Genomic DNA, 18,263 nt, shown 5'->3' on the forward strand with positions numbered 1-18,263 from the left:
CGCCCTCGCGAGGTGAGTCCAGACTAGCGCGCGCGCCCCCCCACAGACCCGATCACCCGCGCGCCTTCATCCGCGGATCGATTCGTCTTCCCTGTTGGACCGAGAGGTTCTTCTAGAGAGAGACCGCCTTGAAACTGCATCCACACTCAGATCCCCCTCCCTCCCTCACCCCTCCATCACTCCCTCCCTCACCCCTCCATCACTCCCTCCCTCACCCCTCCATCACTCCCTCCCTCACCCCTCCATCACTCCCCCCCTCACCCCTCATCCCACCTATTCTGAGGTTAAGATGTGAACTTGTGACAAAAGCTTCTCTTTGTTCATGGACCTGAGGAGGCCTCGGCGTGTCCCAGCCAGCCAGGGTGTGAGGGGGCCAGTATGGAGCAGTATCTGCTTCATCAGAACCTTGAAGACCCTGTTGCTGTTCTCTGGTCCCAACGGCGGATCCGTTGGACTCGACGGGTCACTCCGGGCCGTCGCTCTATCAACACCCGGTGGAGCCCACATTAAGACCCCCCCCCCCCCCCACACACACACACACACACACACACACACACAAGGTTCCATACATCTCACTCGTCTATTTCCATCATGGTTACCATAGCAACTGCATCACAGCGATGACGGAGCGTCATTCTGGTTCTTCTCCACAGAAGGTCCGTCACCTGTGGGTGTGTGGACGCCAGCGTTGAAGAGATGATCCGGAACATTGACGAGCAGAACCAGGCACGGAACTGCGGCCGCCAATCAGCAGCAAGGCATGCTGGGAGAAGGTTCTGTTCATTAGCGACAAGGTCAGAGACGCAGAGATGTTGAACACGTGAAGAAAGAGATGGAGATACACATGTACACACGTGTACACACACACATGTACACACGTGTACACACACACATGTACACACGTGTACACACACACATGTACACACACTCATGGACACACACATGGACACACATTTACACACACATATGTTCACACACTCATGGACACACACACACACATGTACACACACACATGGACACACATTTACACACACATATGTTCACACACTCATGGACACACACACACATGCACACACACACATGGACACACATATGTTCACACACTCATGTACACACACACACATGTACACACACACGTGGACACACACACAGGTACACACACTCATGGACATACACACGTACACATACATACATACACACACATGTACACACACACATGAATACACACACACACACATGTAGACACCCATGGACACACACACATGGACACACATACAGACACATGTACACACATGCACATACACGCACACACGCACACATTGACACACACGTACACATACACGCACACACACACATGGACACACACATGTACACACACACACACACACATGGACCCACATGGACAAACACACACACATGTACACATACATACAAACACACACACATGGACACACACACATGTACACATACATACACACACACATGGACCCACATGGACAAACACACACATATGCACACACACATGTACACGTACATACACACACATGGACACAAACGCACATACACACACACACATATATACATACATACACACACAAATGGTCACACACGTACACATACTTACACATATGGGCACACACACATTTACACATGGACAGACACACACAGTTCTTTTTCATAAAAATGTCTGAAAAAAACAATTAACTTTATTATGATCAAAGCATTTCAACAAATACATTTCAGCCATTTTTCACATCAATTATTTAAGATCCTTTATCTTGTATATATTCTGTAATTTACACTGTAATTTGAATTATTTGAACTTTGTTCCTCACATTAAAAGTAAAAGTGCAACAACAAGAAGCATCACTTTGTAAAACACATTTATTAAATGTTCATTATATTCAGACTTCTGAACGTCTATTTAACACCTTCATTGGTTTAAACTTATTTGGACTTTTAATGCATTTTTAATCCATTCATTCATATAAAACTTCATTACTAAGTATATAAATGATGTTTTAACGTAAATAAGACTCGTAAATGAGTGAATAAAAGATCTTCAGTGTCATCTTGATAAACAATAACATCAATGTTTCCTGAGGTTCAAAGTCTCTCGTAGTTCCTTCGACGACCACACGGGGTCAGCGCGAGACAGGACGTGTCTTCTTCGCGTCCCCTGCCTTTGATGTGACTCGTCGGCTCTTTCATCTCCCACCTCGTCCCGACCGTTCCCGCCACCGTGACGCGCGCATCGCGAGTCCACGCACGTCCGGACCCGGATCACCCGAGGACAGAGTCGCGTCTGCCCGCGGCTCGGATCAAAGGCTCGGCGGCCATCTTGGAAAAAACGACGTGATTCTCGCTGCCACAGGTTTGTGACCCGAGCGCGTGCGTGTGCGGGTCCGTCGTGACACACGCGGGCCAGCAGGGCGCGCTCTCGCCCCACAACACGCGCAGAACCCTCTCAGCTCCGCGTGAGTGACACGCGCTGCCACACTCTCGCCGTCGCCTAGCAACCGCGCATCCCTGCCTCCATCACTACGGATACCGGGAAGGAAGCGGGAGGAGTGGGAGGAGGCTCGTGCGCGTGTGGGCGGCGGGAGTCGTTCCAAGACCAACTGAGGGTGTGTGCGTGCGTGTGCGTGTGTGTGTGTGTGTGTGGGGGGGGGTTTCAGTGATTTAAACATCTTCATCAAATCTGATCTTCCTGGTCGTGACTCCAACATTCCACTGTCACATGACGTCACATGACTGTCACATGACGTCACATGACCCGTGAGCAACACCTGGCCGCTCACCTGTCGCTTTCAGGAATGAAAAAACAGTTGTTTTTTTTATTCAAAAATGATTTTTTTTCCCTGAATATTTCCGGTGATAACTGGACGTAGATGTACTTGTTCTTCCTGCTAAAATCCTCGACTATAGCTCAGACCGCATCACCAGAATATCGTCGTCGTGACAAACGGTCCATGAGCGTTACCATGACGACCCCGTCATCGCCGGCGGAGGTGCCGAGAGTACTCCAAACTCCCACTATCTCTGAGACGTGACCTCCGACCCCCGACCCCCCGAACACGGGAACGCGCCGGACTGGAGGAGCCTCGAAACTTCCTCTCCGAGGAGCCTGGAGTGCGAGATGATGTGTTCGCGAGATGGTTTCGATAAAAGGGGAAACGGCGGCTGCAGTTGCCACGGCAACCACTTCTCTCTTCTTTAACGCTCGGTCTCCCGCGCTCGCCGTCACATGACACTGTGTTCTCTGGAGACGGATCTTCATGACGGTTCTGATGCTGGTCCAGCTCTGAGGAACGTTTACTTGAAGGTTTCAAGATGTTTATGTTACGAACCGTTTCTGCTGCACAAATACATTCAGAAAAGAATGAAAGATTTAAATTCTAAAGGTTTGTTTTTTTCAAATAAAATGCAAAAATCTTAACAAATGTTTCGGCCACAAAATAAATACAATTATAAAAAAATCACCTGAAATACATTAAGTTGCAAATACAACGTTTTGAATCTTAACGATATTAAAACAATGGCTTCGGATCCAAACAATAAAAGAAGAAGAAATAAAATAATTAAATGTTTAATTTTTAGGATGAAATTCTTCCTCCTGTCGTCATGTGAGATCATGTGACCATAAATCTGACCTTCAATGAATCAAAACCATCTCAAGGTCAGATTAATGGAGCGTCTGAGTCGTCTTTTCTCAACCTCACCTGCTGTCACTCCACATCATTACTCCTCTATAACTCACTCTCTCATCGTCGCTCGTCCATAACTCACTCTCTCATCGTCGCTCGTCCATAACTCACTCTCTCATCGTCGCTCGTCCATAACTCACTCTCTCATATTCACTCTTCCATAACTCACTCTCTCATATTCACTCGTCCATAACTCACTCTCTCATCATCGCTCGTCCATAACTCACTCTCTCATATTCACTCGTCCATAACTCACTCTCTCATATTCACTTGTCCATAACTCACTCTCTCATATTCACTCGTCCATAACTCACTCTCTCATATTCACTCGTCCATAACTCACTCTCTCATCTTCACTCGTCCATAACTCACTCTCATCGTCGCTCGTCCATAACTCACTCTCTCATATTCACTCGTCCATAACTCACTCTCTCATATTCACTCGTCCATAACTCACTCTCTCATATTCACTCGTCCATAACTCACTCTCTCATCGTCGCTCGTCCATAACTCACTCTCTCATATTCACTCGTCCATAACTCACTCTCTCATATTGACTCGTCCATAACTCACTCTCTCATCTTCACTCGTCCATAACTCACTCTCTCATCGTCGCTCGTCCATAACTCACTCTCTCATATTCACTCGTCCATAACTCACTCTCTCATAGTCACTCGTCCATAACTCACTCTCTCATATTCACTCGTCCATAACTCACTCTCTCATATTCACTCGTCCATAACTCACTCTCTCATATTCACTCGTCCATAACTCACTCTCTCATCTTCACTCGTCCATAACTCACTCTCTCATATTCACTCGTCCATAACTCACTCTCTCATCGTCGCTCGTCCATAACTCACTCTCTCATATTCACTCGTCCATAACTCACTCTCTCATATTCACTCGTCCATAACTCACTCTCTCATCGTCGCTCGTCCATAACTCACTCTCTCATCACCACTCGTCCATAACTCACTCTCTCATCTTCACTCGTCCATAACTCACTCTCATCTTCACTCGTCCATAACTCACTCTCTCATATTCACTCGTCCATAACTCACTCTCTCATATTCACTCGTCCATAACTCACTCTCTCATCGTCGCTCGTCCATAACTCACTCTCTCATCACCACTCGTCCATAACTCACTCTCTCATCTTCACTCGTCCATAACTCACTCTCATCTTCACTCGTCCATAACTCACTCTCTCATCTTCACTCGTCCATAACTCACTCTCATCTTCACTCGTCCATAACTCACTCTCTCATCACCACTCGTCCATAACTCACTCTCTCATCATCACTCGTCCATAACTCATTCTCTCATATTCACTCGTCCATAACTCACTCTCTCATCTTCACTCGTCCATAACTCACTCTCTCATCGTCGCTCGTCCATAACTCACTCTCTCATCTTCGCTCGTCCATAACTCACTCTCTCATCGTCACTCGTCCATAACTCACTCTCTCATCTTCACTCGTCCATAACTCACTCTCTCATCATCACTCGTCCATAACTCACTCTCTCATAGTCACTCGTCCATAACTCACTCTCTCATAGTCGCTCGTCCATAACTCACTCTCTCATAGTCGCTCGTCCATAACTCACTCTCTCATCGTCACTCGTCCATAACTCACTCTCTCATCATCACTCGTCCATAACTCACTCTCTCATCATCACTCGTCCGTAACTCACTCTCTCATCATCACTCGTCCATAACTCACTCTCTCATCATCACTCGTCCATAACTCACTCTCTCATCTTATTCGTCCATAACTCACTCTCTCATCATCACTCGTCCATAACTCACTCTCTCATCTTTACTCGTCCATAACTCACTCTCAGCGTCGCTCGTCCATAGCTCACTCTCTCATCTTCACTCGTCCATAACTCACTCTCTCATAGTCACTCGTCCATAACTCACTCTCTCATCTTCACTCGCCCATAACTCACTCTCTCATCGTCGCTCGTCCATAACTCACTCTCTCATAGTCACTCGTCCATAACTCACTCTCTCATCTTCACTCGCCCATAACTCACTCTCTCATCATCACTCGTCCATAACTCACTCTCTCATAGTCACTCGTCCATAACTCACTCTCTCATCGTCGCTCGTCCATAACTCACTCTCTCATCTTCACTCGTCCATAACTCACTCTCTCATCTTCACTCGTCCATAACTCACTCTCTCATCGTCGCTTGTCCATAACTCACTCTCTCATCTTCACTCGTCCATAACTCACTCTCTCATCGTCACTCGTCCATAACTCACTCTCTCATCTTCACTCGTCCATAACTCACTCTCTCATCGTCGCTCGTCCATAACTCACTCTCTCATCATCACTCGTCCATAACTCACTCTCTTATCTTCACTCGTCCATAACTCACTCTGTCATAGTCACTCGTCCATAACTCACTCTCTCATCCTCACTCCTCCATAACTCACTCTCTCATCGTCACTCGTCCATAACTCACTCTCTCATCTTCACTCGTTCATAACTCACTCTCTCATCGTCGCTCGTCCATAACTCACTCTCTCATCATCACTCGTCCATAACTCACTCTCATCTTCACTCGTCCATAACTCACTCTCTCATCGTCGCTCGTCCATAACTCACTCTCTCATCATCACTCGTCCATAACTCACTCTCATCTTCACTCGTCCATAACTCACTCTCTCATCTTCACTCGTCCATAGCTCACTCTCTAATCTTCACTCGTCCATAACTCACTCTCTCATAGTCACTCGTCCAAAACTCACTCTCTCATCTTCACTCGTCCATAACTCACTCTCTCATAGTCACTCGTCCATAACTCACTCTCTCATCCTCACTCGTCCATAACTCACTCTCTCATAGTCACTCCTCCATAACTCACTCTCTCATCCTCACTCCTCTATAACTCACTCTCTCATCCTCACTCCTCCATAACTCACTCTCTCCCTCTTCACTGAGCATCTTACCTCAATCACTCAGGGGTGAGAAAGATAGCAGGAGGAGAGAATCAAGGCACCACTGTTGCTCACTGATTGCTAGTGGGGTTAGTTAGTTTTGTTAGTAAATACTCTTAGTTTTGTCAGTTTTATTTAATCATTTTATCTCCTAGGTTTATTAGCAAGTTTCATTAGCTGTGCTAGCTTGTTTTGTAAGTCAGATTTTACTAACCTAGTTTTGTTGTCAGGTTTGTTAGCCCGTTTTGTTTCCTAGATTTTTTAGCTAATGTCGTTAGCTAGTTTTGTTAGCTAGTGTCGTTATCTAGTTTTGTTAGCTAGTGTTGTTTACTCGTTTTGTTAGCTAATGTCATTTACTCGTATCGGTAGCTAGTTTTATTCATTAGTTTTGTTAGCTAGTGTCGTTACTCGTTTTGTAAGCTAGTTTTATTACTACTTTTGTTAGCTAATGTCAATTACTCGTTTTGTTAGCTAGTTTTATTACTAGTTTTGTTAGCTAGTGTCATTTACTCATTTTGTTAGCTAGTTGTATTACTAGTTTTGTTAACTAGTGTCAATTACTCGTTTTGTAAGCTAGTTTTATTACTAGTTTTGTTAGCTAGTGTCATTTACTCGTTTTGTAAGCTAGTTTTATTACTAGTTTTGTTAGCTAGTGTCATTTACTTGTTTTGTTAGCTAGTTTCATTTACTAGTTTTGTTAGCTAGTGTCATTTACTAGTTTTGTTAGCTAGTGTCATTTACTTGTTTTGTTAGCTTGTTTTATTAGTCATTTTTGTTATCTACTTTTGTTAGAGAATTTAGTTAGCTAGTTTTGTTAGCTATTTTTGTTAGTAATTTTTGTTATCTACTTTTGTTAGATAATTTAGTTTGCTAGTTTTGTTAGCTAGTGTCATTTACTCGTTTTGTTAGCTAGTTTTATTACTAGTTTTGTCAGCTAGTTTTATTTACTAATTGTGTTAGCTAGTGTCATTTACTCGTTTCATTAGCTAGTTTTATTTACTAGTTTTGTTAGCTAGTGTCATTTACTCGTTTTGTTAGCTAGTTTTATTACTAGTTTTGTTAGCTAGTGTCATTTACTCATTTTGTTAGCTAGTTTTATTACTAGTTTTGTTAGCTAGTGTCAATTACTCGTTTTGTAATCTAGTTTTGTTACTAGTTTTTTAGCTAGTGTCATTTACTTGCATTGTTAGCTAGTTTTAGTTACTAGTTTGGTTAGCTAGTGTCATTTACTCGTTTTGTTAGCTAGTTGTATTACTAGTTTTGTTAGCTAGTGTCATTTACTCATTTTGTTGGCTAGTTTTATTACTAGCTTTGTTAGCTAGTGTCATTTACTCGTTTTGTTAGCTACTTTTATTACTAGTTTTGTTAGCTAGTGTCATTTACTCGCTTTGTTAGCTAGTTTTATTACTAGTTTTGTTAGCTAGTGTCATTTACTTATTTTATTAGCTAGTTTTATTTACTATTTTTGTTAGCTAGTGTCATTTACTTGTTTTGTTAGTTAGTTTTATTACTAGTTTTGTTAGCTAGTGTCATTTACTCGCTTTGTTAGCTAGTTTTATTACTAGTTTTGTTAGCTAGTGTCATTTACTCGTTTTGTTAGCTACTTTTATTACTAGTTTTGTTAGCTAGTGTCATTTACTCGCTTTGTTAGCTAGTTTTATTACTAGTTTTGTTAGCTAGTGTCATTTACTTATTTTATTAGCTAGTTTTATTTACTAGCTTTGTTAGCTAGTGTCATTTACTAGTTTTGTTAGCTAGTGTCATTTACTCGTTTTGTTAGCTAGTTTTATTTACTAGTTTTGTTAGCTAGTGTCTTTTACTCGTTTTGTTAGCTAGTTTTATTACTAGTTTTTTTTAGCTAGTGTCATTTACTCATTTTTATTAGCTAGTTTTATTTACTAGTTGTGTTAGCTAGTGTCATTTACTTGTTTTGTTAGCTAGTTTTATTTACTAGTTTTGTTAGCTAGTGTCTTTTACTCGTTTTGTTAGCTAGTTTTATTACTAGTTTTTTTTAGCTAGTGTCATTTACTCATTTTTATTAGCTAGTTTTATTTACTAGTTGTGTTAGCTAGTGTCATTTACTTGTTTTGTTAGCTAGTTTTATTTACTAGTTTTGTTAGCTAGTGTCTTTTACTCGTTTTGTAAGCTTGTTTTGTAAGTAATTTTTGCTATCAACTTTTGTTAGATAATTTAGTTAGCTAGTGTCGTTTTGTTAGCAAATTTTGTTAGATAATTTTGTTAGTCATTTTTGTTATCTACTTTTGTTAGATAATTTAGTTAGCTAGTTTTGTTATCTAGTTTTGTTTGCAAGCTCCATAACTACTGATGCTAGCATTAGCATAAAATTACGTTAGCGCATTAGCATGCTAATTTAAATTCTTAAGAGAAATGTTTGTTCTTCTTCATGAGTTCAGTGGAAAACCCCCCTGCTGGTCTGAAGTGAAAGGTCCAGATAATACATGTCATTAAAGAAGTTAATAAAAGTGCGACTGAGCGCGTCAGACAAACAAAGATGGCGTTCGGCGTCTCAAGAAAAACATCCGTGTAATAAATCTCATCCTTTCTCTGTGACACTTCACTCCCTCCATCAATAATTGAATAACTCGCTACAGCGGTTGAAAAATTCATGCAGGCGTTGAGGGAGGAGGACGCAGGCGGGAGGATGGATGGGAGGAGGTCAGCCGAGAGGTCACCGCGAGTCAGCTGACCCGGGACGGCATTTATTCTAATTAACCAGAGGCTTTCTGCAGAGTCATCGGGCGCCGCCGCCACCTGACCCTACCACGGTTCCTGGTGAGCTCCTGACTCGTACTGTGGTGGACAGTAGCTGAATGTAACTTAGTGAAGCTAACGATGCTACGACAGTAGTGTCCCGGATCAGAGGTGGAGGTCCAAACTAACTGAGACTCGGTTCTGGACACGAGTCCATGTGGAACGATAGACTATATGCTCTCTGGGTGTGATATTTTGCCAGAGGTGATTTGAATTTTTTTTTACAAGGAAACAGGAGCACTTGTTTGTGTGTGTGTGTGTGTGTGTGTGTGGGTCTCAATAAACGCACAATCAAGTCGACACATGCAAAAGTTGCGTGAAACTTATTTTTATTATTAATACTCAACACTTTTGTTCATCATGTACAAAGAGAAATAATCTTATCTGAGCACTTATAATAGCAGTATTATCTTATCAGAAGTACTTTTTTTACCATGAATTGTTTTTTTTTGCCATTTTGTCGTTGTGTGATTTATTCTGCGAGTGACATTACTTTGATTGTTTCCATACAAAAAAAAGAAGGTAAATGTTTCCCCCCGATGACCAGTATTTACACAACCTGTACAATTATTCGTATTTGAAGGAGTTTCCAGTTCCCACGGTGTAAAAATTTTGGCATTATCTCAACGGAAAAAGGGCCACGAGGAGAGAAAAGAACCGCCGTCAGAACGTCCTGCTCGTACGAACACGGTCCACCTCAGAGTTTGTAGAAACGTCACACGCTTCGTAACAAACCCCTTGACGTCAGCGCGAGATGGAGAGGAAAGTATCATCGGCGAAGAAAGCTCAGATAAGAAAGTAACCATATTAATACCAACACACACAAAAGTTATTCAATTTTTTTTAAAAATAAAAAGAAGCAGCAGAAGCTCCGCCCACCTTCTCAGCAAAGTAATCAGAATGTCACAGTATATTTCTCACCTGCGTGAGGTTCAAAAACACGAGTGTCGCGGGACAAAACTACGCCCTGTATGACTGTTGATCGAGGTTTGGTCCCATATGTGATGAAGATGGCGATGAAGATCCCGTTCTGCTCGACAATATGTGGGGTTATCACGGTCACGGGGTGGCATCTGTGAGTTGGACTCTATGTCAGTTATTTTATAGCGTACGATGTAATATGTCTCGGGCGTGAACACGTCTGTGACGTGGAGCCAACCCCGGGGTTTCCACCCCACGACAGTATCGTCGTGGGGTGGAAACCATTGTTCATGTCACCGTAAGGTTGGTTCTGTGGTGGAAAATCTCAACGTAGAATTAGATTCTTGTGTGTTTTTATTGTGGGGTGGAACCAAATAAAATACATTTGGGCTCTAACTAGGTCGGTCCTGGGGTGGAACCAAAATTTAAAAAATCCCATGTTGTCTGCACTGGACTTGAGACGGAATTGATTTGTCAAAGTTAGAGATGATTGTGTAGTAAAAACCTCACAAAAAATACTGGTTCACTTCATGAGGAGGAATTCAGGATCATTGGTAACGTCCGTAGTACGAGTTCGTAACTCTGGCTCAGGAACGTCTTTTAAACCTTATGTTCTATGTTTCATGACGTCTCTCTGGGCTCCGGACGTCGTGGAACAATCGGGATGTAACTTCAACAATTATTGGAATTTTGATCCACCGTTTTTTGACTCTCCACTAACATTAGACTGGTTGACGACGAGGTGGTGGCGTGCGAGCAGATACAGGAAGTTCATCCGGGAAAAAGCGACGACGAAACGGCACAAACTCGTGCGGTCGCAGCTTCTTCAGCTCGATGGCGCCGTTTATTGCGAGATGAGGAGGATGAACGAGGGATGAAGATGCGTCAGGATGAGTGTGTGCACGTGACCACATGTTTCACTTTTCAATCAACCCGCCAGACACGGAACCAGCGGAGGAGGAAAAAGGGAGAAAAAAAAAACAAAAAAACGGATGAATTCCGTCTCTCCAAAATGGAGGAGAAGATCGTCGGCGTCCGAGCGAGGAAACGACCGGCGCCGCAGAACCGTGTATGTACACAACCAATTACAAACGTGATCCTCGCGCCGAGAAACGAAGTCGCTCAAATAAACGAGTCCGAAAAAGCGTCGCACAGTGAGCGCAACAGTCCCCGGGGCCCGGAGCAGGGGTCGCTTCGGACGGACCCTCGCCGCGACTCGTGGCTGAATCTACTCTATAGCGACGTGAACCACGACCGGGTCGTCCAGAACCACAGTGATGAGGGCGCAGGGACGGCCGGGCCGACCATGGCTCTGAATTCTGTGCAATCACCGTGAGTTCGAAGAGCGAGAAAAAAACACGAGGGTTTCAAATGAAGAACCACGATATACTGCCTCTATATGCAAAGATCATCTATGTATACATGTAATAGTGTATCCCATAAATGCAGATAATTCATCAAAGCTTATCTTAAGAATCTAACACAAGGGAACTTAGCAAAGACTCCTAAACTAAACTTTCCCCGTCGAACTCACCAAACGTCTACATCTACAGAAATGATCCGGAAAGAAAAGAAAAGAAACAGAATTATCATTAAACTATCGAGTAAACATGAAAGTAAAGAGGTTCAGTTATGTCACCTATGATTAGTAATATCTGTGTCCAAGCTATATTTTGCATATTTTACGTGTTTTTGTCCTTTTTTTTGTGACTTTTTTTTCCTTTTGTTTAGTTTATTTCTTAAATTGCTGCAAAACATATCCAAAGTTACATCCTGTCTGTCTGTTAACTGTACAAAGTGAAAAGTTTTATTTACAAGGCTTCGCGTACGAAAACGCCCGACATGTCCGGACGCTTCGCTCTCGACGCCGCGCTCGCCTCCGCCGCCTCCTGATGATGGTTGACCTGAACGCTCGAGCACGCGTGGACCCGGGGTCAGGAGGGGGAGTCTGTTGGATTTAAGGCGAACCCGAACAGTCGCGCTCCGACGGCGGCGTCAGCTGGATTTACGGCGGTGGCTAGTCGGGGGGGTTGGGGGGGTGGGCTGCGATCACATGACTGAGGCAGCAAAACACTTGTAACTGAATCTTCTATTAACCTGTGAGTCACAACACACACTCAATAAAAGCCAAATATGGAGTCATCTGATCCAACTCCAGGAGATCTTGTATCGAACAATCTCCAAATGAACAAAGTGACGACCAAGGACTCAAACCCACTGCTCCTCCGAGGTTAGTTCGCATGGGCAGCAGCCAGAGCCTCCTCCAGCCCTTAAATACTTCCAACTCTCTGCTCCGACCTCCTACCCTGGCTGAGTGACCCGGCTAATCCGAAGGGACCCGGGTACGGCCTTAACAAACTAGGTGTTCTTGTGGTCTTGTGGGTTGACCTCAGTCGAGGCCCGAGGCCTTGATGGTCCGGTCCAGAATTATAAACTGGCTCTCGGGACAAGATAAACCCAAAAGTCCATGATTAAGTCCACGGGGTATCATTGTTAAGCTAATGGCTACGAGCAAAGTTGTGAGGGTAAAACAGGGAGTAATGCTGGAAAAAAGGTCAACTATACAAATTCACAGTCGTAGGTAAATATATTTTCAGTGTCGAGACCAGGACTGGATCATCAAAGTCATGTGAGCGCAGCCAGGAGTGATCGTTCAAATGTGACATTCAATGTTGGCCTAACCCGACCTTAACTGACGCACGCTCGTTTTAAAGTGGCCCATTAAGATCCGGGTCCCAGATAGAAAAACCTGCCGTCACGGGCGATTCGCTCTTCACACTCCGGCGGCCGCAATCTCGCGCCGGCACTCGAGCGCAATCTCCCTCAGCCCTTGAACTTCCGACACCGCCATCGAACCTGTAGAGAATTCCAAGAATCTTCTTTATACTGTACAGTTATACCGGGGGGCGGGGTGGAGGGGTGTGTGGTGTGTGGGGGGGGGGGTGGGATGATAAGGCATGTCTACCGAGTGCCCAAACCTACACGGAGTTTAAGGTCCTGTGCAAAATAACGAGGCTCCTGCTAATAACACCATCCGTCAAAGTAAAAAGCCGCCGTTTTGGACGTTGTGTGATGCGGCGAGAGAGGCTTCATGTCCTCCCGTGAGTTCTCGTGTCGCAGCACATCGAACCCCCCTCTCGGTGTCGTGGACCACCGTGATCTGCAAGAAACTAGTGAGAGGCCAAAAGAAGTAAGTGCCTGGTGAATGTTTCCATGTAACCTGAATACGAGAGTAAAGGCTGACGTGCTGATGAGGGAGACACATCGGTCACTCGAGGACCACCGGGGCGTCCTGAATACACCTGGTTCACATCGCGCCGCTCATACTCAAAGTATGAAACTATTTATCAAGTTATAAAACATTTTCGGGCGCGTCTTGTATCGAATACCGTCGGCGCAAGTGTCTCGTGACGGTCGTAAATCTTCCAGCAGTTTTGGCTCATAAAGGTGAGGAGAACGACGAGCGCCCGAGGGTCCGTACTGGGCGCCGCCGTCGAGGGGTGGTTTAAGGGGTTAAGGGTGCGTACTGGAGGACACATCCAACCGGAGACCTTTTAAGGCACGTCCTTCCTCGCAGTACTGTCCGAGCTCCCGATGAAACGAGTTCAAGGTAAAAACAAAGTTCAAATCAACAGGATGGAAAAATCCTTCCGATTAAATCAAGCGACAGAAGTTCGTCTTCCACCGTGAAGAGATAAAAACAGGACACACTGGATGAGTCTTTCTGGCTCGTCGGTCAAATAGAGAACGACGTCTCCGCCGCCGCCAGGGGCGGGAAAAGATAAGGTCACAGAAGAGTTTGTGAAACACGAACGGAACATAAAACAAAAAGGAGCATCTTTGTTATTCACAATGTTATTAGTATTATTGTTGTTCTTTATACCCTGTTGTTCTAGAAGAATATCTTATTATCATTCATGATTGTATTTCTTACAGCAAACAGCTCTTTTGGCTTCAGGGTTGAAGAGGACGAGGGTTGATGAGATGCCAGAAGACTCTGACAAAACCTGACAAAGTCTCGTTCTGTGATGAACGCCCTCCTCTCCTAGCTCCAGTCACAGTAGTCCTTAATGATCACGTCGCAGGAGGTCTCAGACGGCTCTCCAGCACCAGCAGAACTTCAACGGCCCGCTGAGATGAAGCGTTCATGAGCCTCGCGGACGAAGCGTGAGGTTGAGGGATGTTTAATCAACTGTGTTTTGGACATAAAAGTTGCTTTGGCCATTTCGGGGAGAGGGTCCACTGCCAACACCTCTCCAGGGAGTCCTGAAGGTAACAAAATGCTCTGGCAAAATAAATACTTTTATATCAATGGTGGATTTCCAGTCTCCTCGTGGGGGCCTCACAAAGGGGCCGCAGTGTGTGTGGACAATGTCTTAAAAAGTCATCCCTGATCACCCGACGCACCTCCGCAGCAGCAGTTCTCTCTTCCATGTCCTACACGTCCGACTCGATGCTGGACAGCTTCTCGTACACATGGCCATTGCTTCCATTGAAAGGACGTGGCGGGCCGACCCCGAGCATTGAGCCGTGGTGGTTCATCCCACCCAGGCTGAGCTCTTTTGGGAACCGAGGTGCCACGTTGGACATGACCCCCGGTGAGGCAGATGCTGGCATATAAGAAGTAACACTCATCTGGCCCCTAAAGTCACTTCGGCTGTTTTTGGCAACTTGTTGCTGCTGCTGTTGCTTTTTCATGTAATAATCCTTCGCTCCGTGCATCAGACACTGGTCGTCTCCGAAGGTAGGTATAAAGGGGTTTTGGTTCACCCGGTCTGGGTAAAGAGATTTGGATAAAGAGAAGCCTGTTCCACCTCCTCCTTCCAGCAAAGACCTGTCTCTGTCTCTCATGTCTCTCTCCCCGATGGAGCGGCGGTGGAGGCCATCGCCTCCCCTGAACAGCCCGAACGGAGAGCCGGGTCCCTTACGGCCTTCGCCTCCATAAAACAGTGGGTCTCTATCTCTCTCTCGTTCTCTCTCTGAACCTCCGTGACGCTCAAATATGTGTGCAAAGGGGCTCGTGCCCTCCATGTAGCGTTCCTTTTCTTTCAAGCTGACACTTCTAGGCGGGGGCAGCATCCCTCCCATACCTGCCATCCCGCCGAGTCCACCAATGTCCCCAATCAAGCTGCCCATCCCACCCGACTCTTCTTTCTGAAGGTCCACAAATGCATCGTATGAATGTTGACGGCGCAGAGGCTTGCCAAATCCTCCCTTTCTCCTTTGTGGAGCCTGAGATTGCGACTGAGGAACGGCACCCATTCCTCCAGTGTTTCCTCCCCCCATCTGTTCCAAGAGGTGGTTGTTGTCCTCGCTGATATCGTAGAGGTTTCCCGTCTTCTTGCAGCTCTCACAGCGCATACAAGTTGCAGAGCTAGGGCGACTGCCGCCTCCCCCCACCGAGGACCCACAGCTCATCCCACCATATCCCCCTCCTCCATGCATAGACATCTGTTTGCCGCCTCCTGCACTTGCTCGACAGTTCCTGCACTCCCACTCTCCTCCCGCCAACCCAGATCCTACCCCACTCTTTGACTCAAGCTTTTTGGGTTTGCTCTTCAGGAAATCATCCACCGGCACCAGAGAGGTGCATGTCGGTACCCCTCCCTCTCTACTACCTGGTCCTTCCGTCAGGTCCACGTGTTCCCACTGAGGAACGCCCTCTTTGGGCCGAAATTGGTCCAAATAAAAATCTCTCACACTCTCCTTTTCTCTAAAGAGATAGTTTCCATTGTTGTTTCCTCCGCCACCTCTTTTGCGTTCAGAGGGCTGAAGGGGGGGAGAGGCCGAGCGGTGGTTGTGGTAGTGATGGTGGCTGATGTGGTATGGTTTCCTCCTGTAGCCCAGCTCGATTTCGTCCAGCTCCCGTCTGGACTTGGCAGAGGCTGGCCTCTTTTTTAGGCTATCCCGGTATTGTTTACGTTTCTTGGCGTTCCCTTCCAGGTTCCCATAGGTCACCGTGTGCGTAGAAATGTCAGACACGTCTGAACGTATATTTCCCTCATCGTCATCTCTCCCGGGGCAGTACATATGACCTGGTATGTAAGTGGAACTGGATGCACCGCCTTTAAAAGAAAACTTCCCATACAAGTCAGGCAAGGCCCCTTTGAAGCTCTGTCCCGAAGGTGGTGTTTGCCCAGAGAGGAGGTCGAATTTACTCATGTTCCTGTGGGTCAACGCTGAGCATGGCTGCGTGGTGAAAATGGGGGCCACGCCACCACCCAAGCTGTCACAGTCGAACATGCCGCCCTCCAGGGAACTGGCACTGCCTAAACTGAGGGGCCTGTTCGCGGGTGGTCCGGTGAGCCCTAGTTGCGAACCGTGATGGTGCAGGTAGTGATCCTGGTAGAGGTTACTGTCCTTCATGTGCATGTTCCCAAACGTCCTTTCCACCTCGCTGATGTAGTCGCTGAACATGTTGTCTTCGGGCATGTAGGGCTGCTTGCAGTCCGAGTGGCCTGCCAGGCTGCGCCGGTGCTCGGAGATGTCGTACACGGATGATTCCCGGCGGATGAAGTCCAGGGCGCTGTGAGGCGAGCCGTTGACGCCCGACAGAGTCGCCATGTTCTTGGCCGTGCGTAGCAGGCGCATGATGTTGGAATGCGTGTTGTTCATGGTGCCGGACGGAGAGTTCATTTCCGAACTGCTCTTCTCTTCGATCTGGACCCCGTGGATGCAGCTGTAGATGCCCTGGAGAGACACGAGAAAAACACCACAGTCAGTGAAAAAGTCATTTTTCACTAGAACATTGACAAAACAAAACTCCCTGAAAAAAAAGAACCGACAGTAAAAGAAAAAGCAGTAGGAAAATCTGGCGACTAGCGGGAGTTTCCTCCAGCTGCTGCTGTCAACAGCACTTTCATTATCCAAGTATATCGCCGACATAAACTGACGCACAGGAACTGATGGACTTTGGTTTATTAGTTGAGGTGAAGCGAGACGTGTGCAGGAGGTGATAGTGTAGCTGGACCCGGGATGATTGATAAAGACAGCGGCCCATAAAAGCCCAGGGGTCCTCCTGGTCAATACCTTTCATCAATGTGATTAGAATTGGAGGAACAATATCCTTGGGCGGTTGGTAAATACCTCGGCGTCTCCGCCGCCGGCTGGAAGACGAGCTGCTCCGAGGGGGACGGCGTGCGGACACCAAGACAAACGGCTTCATTTGCCAGCGTTGATGTGCGATACAATATCCAGATCAAAGGAATCGGGAGTGCTGGGTGTGAGCGATGAGGGCGACGATAAGATCGATCCGGACGATGATCGCCGCGTGTTTTTCTGCTCGTCTCGGGCGATGCAAGGACGTGACCCCCCCACGACTACCCAGATCAAAGGTCAACGTGACTCTTCTACTCCTCTCTTATTTAACTGAAGCGACTCGTAAATAAGGGACACGTCGTCTGAATTGATGTCACTCTCAGAGGTGAAGGAGGCCATTTTCACAATGGACAGTGATGCTAAAAATAGCCTCACAGTGACACGAACAGAATAGACTCCTGTTGAACGACAAGGAGCTGGATTTGTACGAAGTTTGTGTCGTAACACGTCCGCCTCTTTTCGCCTGCAGTTGATTCAGAACTCTACAGCGAGAATTCTGAGCCGCTCAAGTAGAAGAACTCACATTTCTTCGATCCTTCAAACTCTTCACTGGCTGCCAGTTTCTTTCAGGATCAACTTTAAAATTCTGGTTCTTACTTTCAGATCTATTCATGGTCAGACCTTCCATCAGTGATCTGATCCAGCCTTACACCCCAGCTCGGGCTCTGAGGTCTGTGGATCAGAATCTACTGATGGTTCCTGAACTTCAGGACCAGAGGAGAGAAATCCTTCCAGACTGTTGCTCCTAAGCTTTGGAACCATCTCTGTGTTTGATGATCTACTGACTCCTTCAAGAAACATCTGTGTTTGAT

General features: G+C 45.9%; 1 protein-coding gene across 1 annotated transcript in view; it reads right to left on the minus strand.

The window, feature by feature from the left end:
• Window positions 1–9,744: 9,744 nt before the first annotated feature.
• Window positions 9,745–18,263, minus strand: part of grin2ba (glutamate receptor, ionotropic, N-methyl D-aspartate 2B, genome duplicate a) — a gene marked incomplete in the record, with an annotated part of 101,013 nt that continues 92,494 nt past the window's right edge. Inside the window, 1 exon segment of the mRNA XM_087809912.1 lies at window positions 9,745–17,043. Within this exon segment, the coding sequence (XP_087666038.1) occupies window positions 14,791–17,043 (2,253 nt within the window).

The sequence above is a fragment of the Callionymus lyra genome, chromosome 15, assembly GCF_982586985.1.
Source record: "Callionymus lyra chromosome 15, fCalLyr1.hap1.1, whole genome shotgun sequence".
Lineage (NCBI taxonomy): Eukaryota > Metazoa > Chordata > Actinopteri > Syngnathiformes > Callionymidae > Callionymus > Callionymus lyra.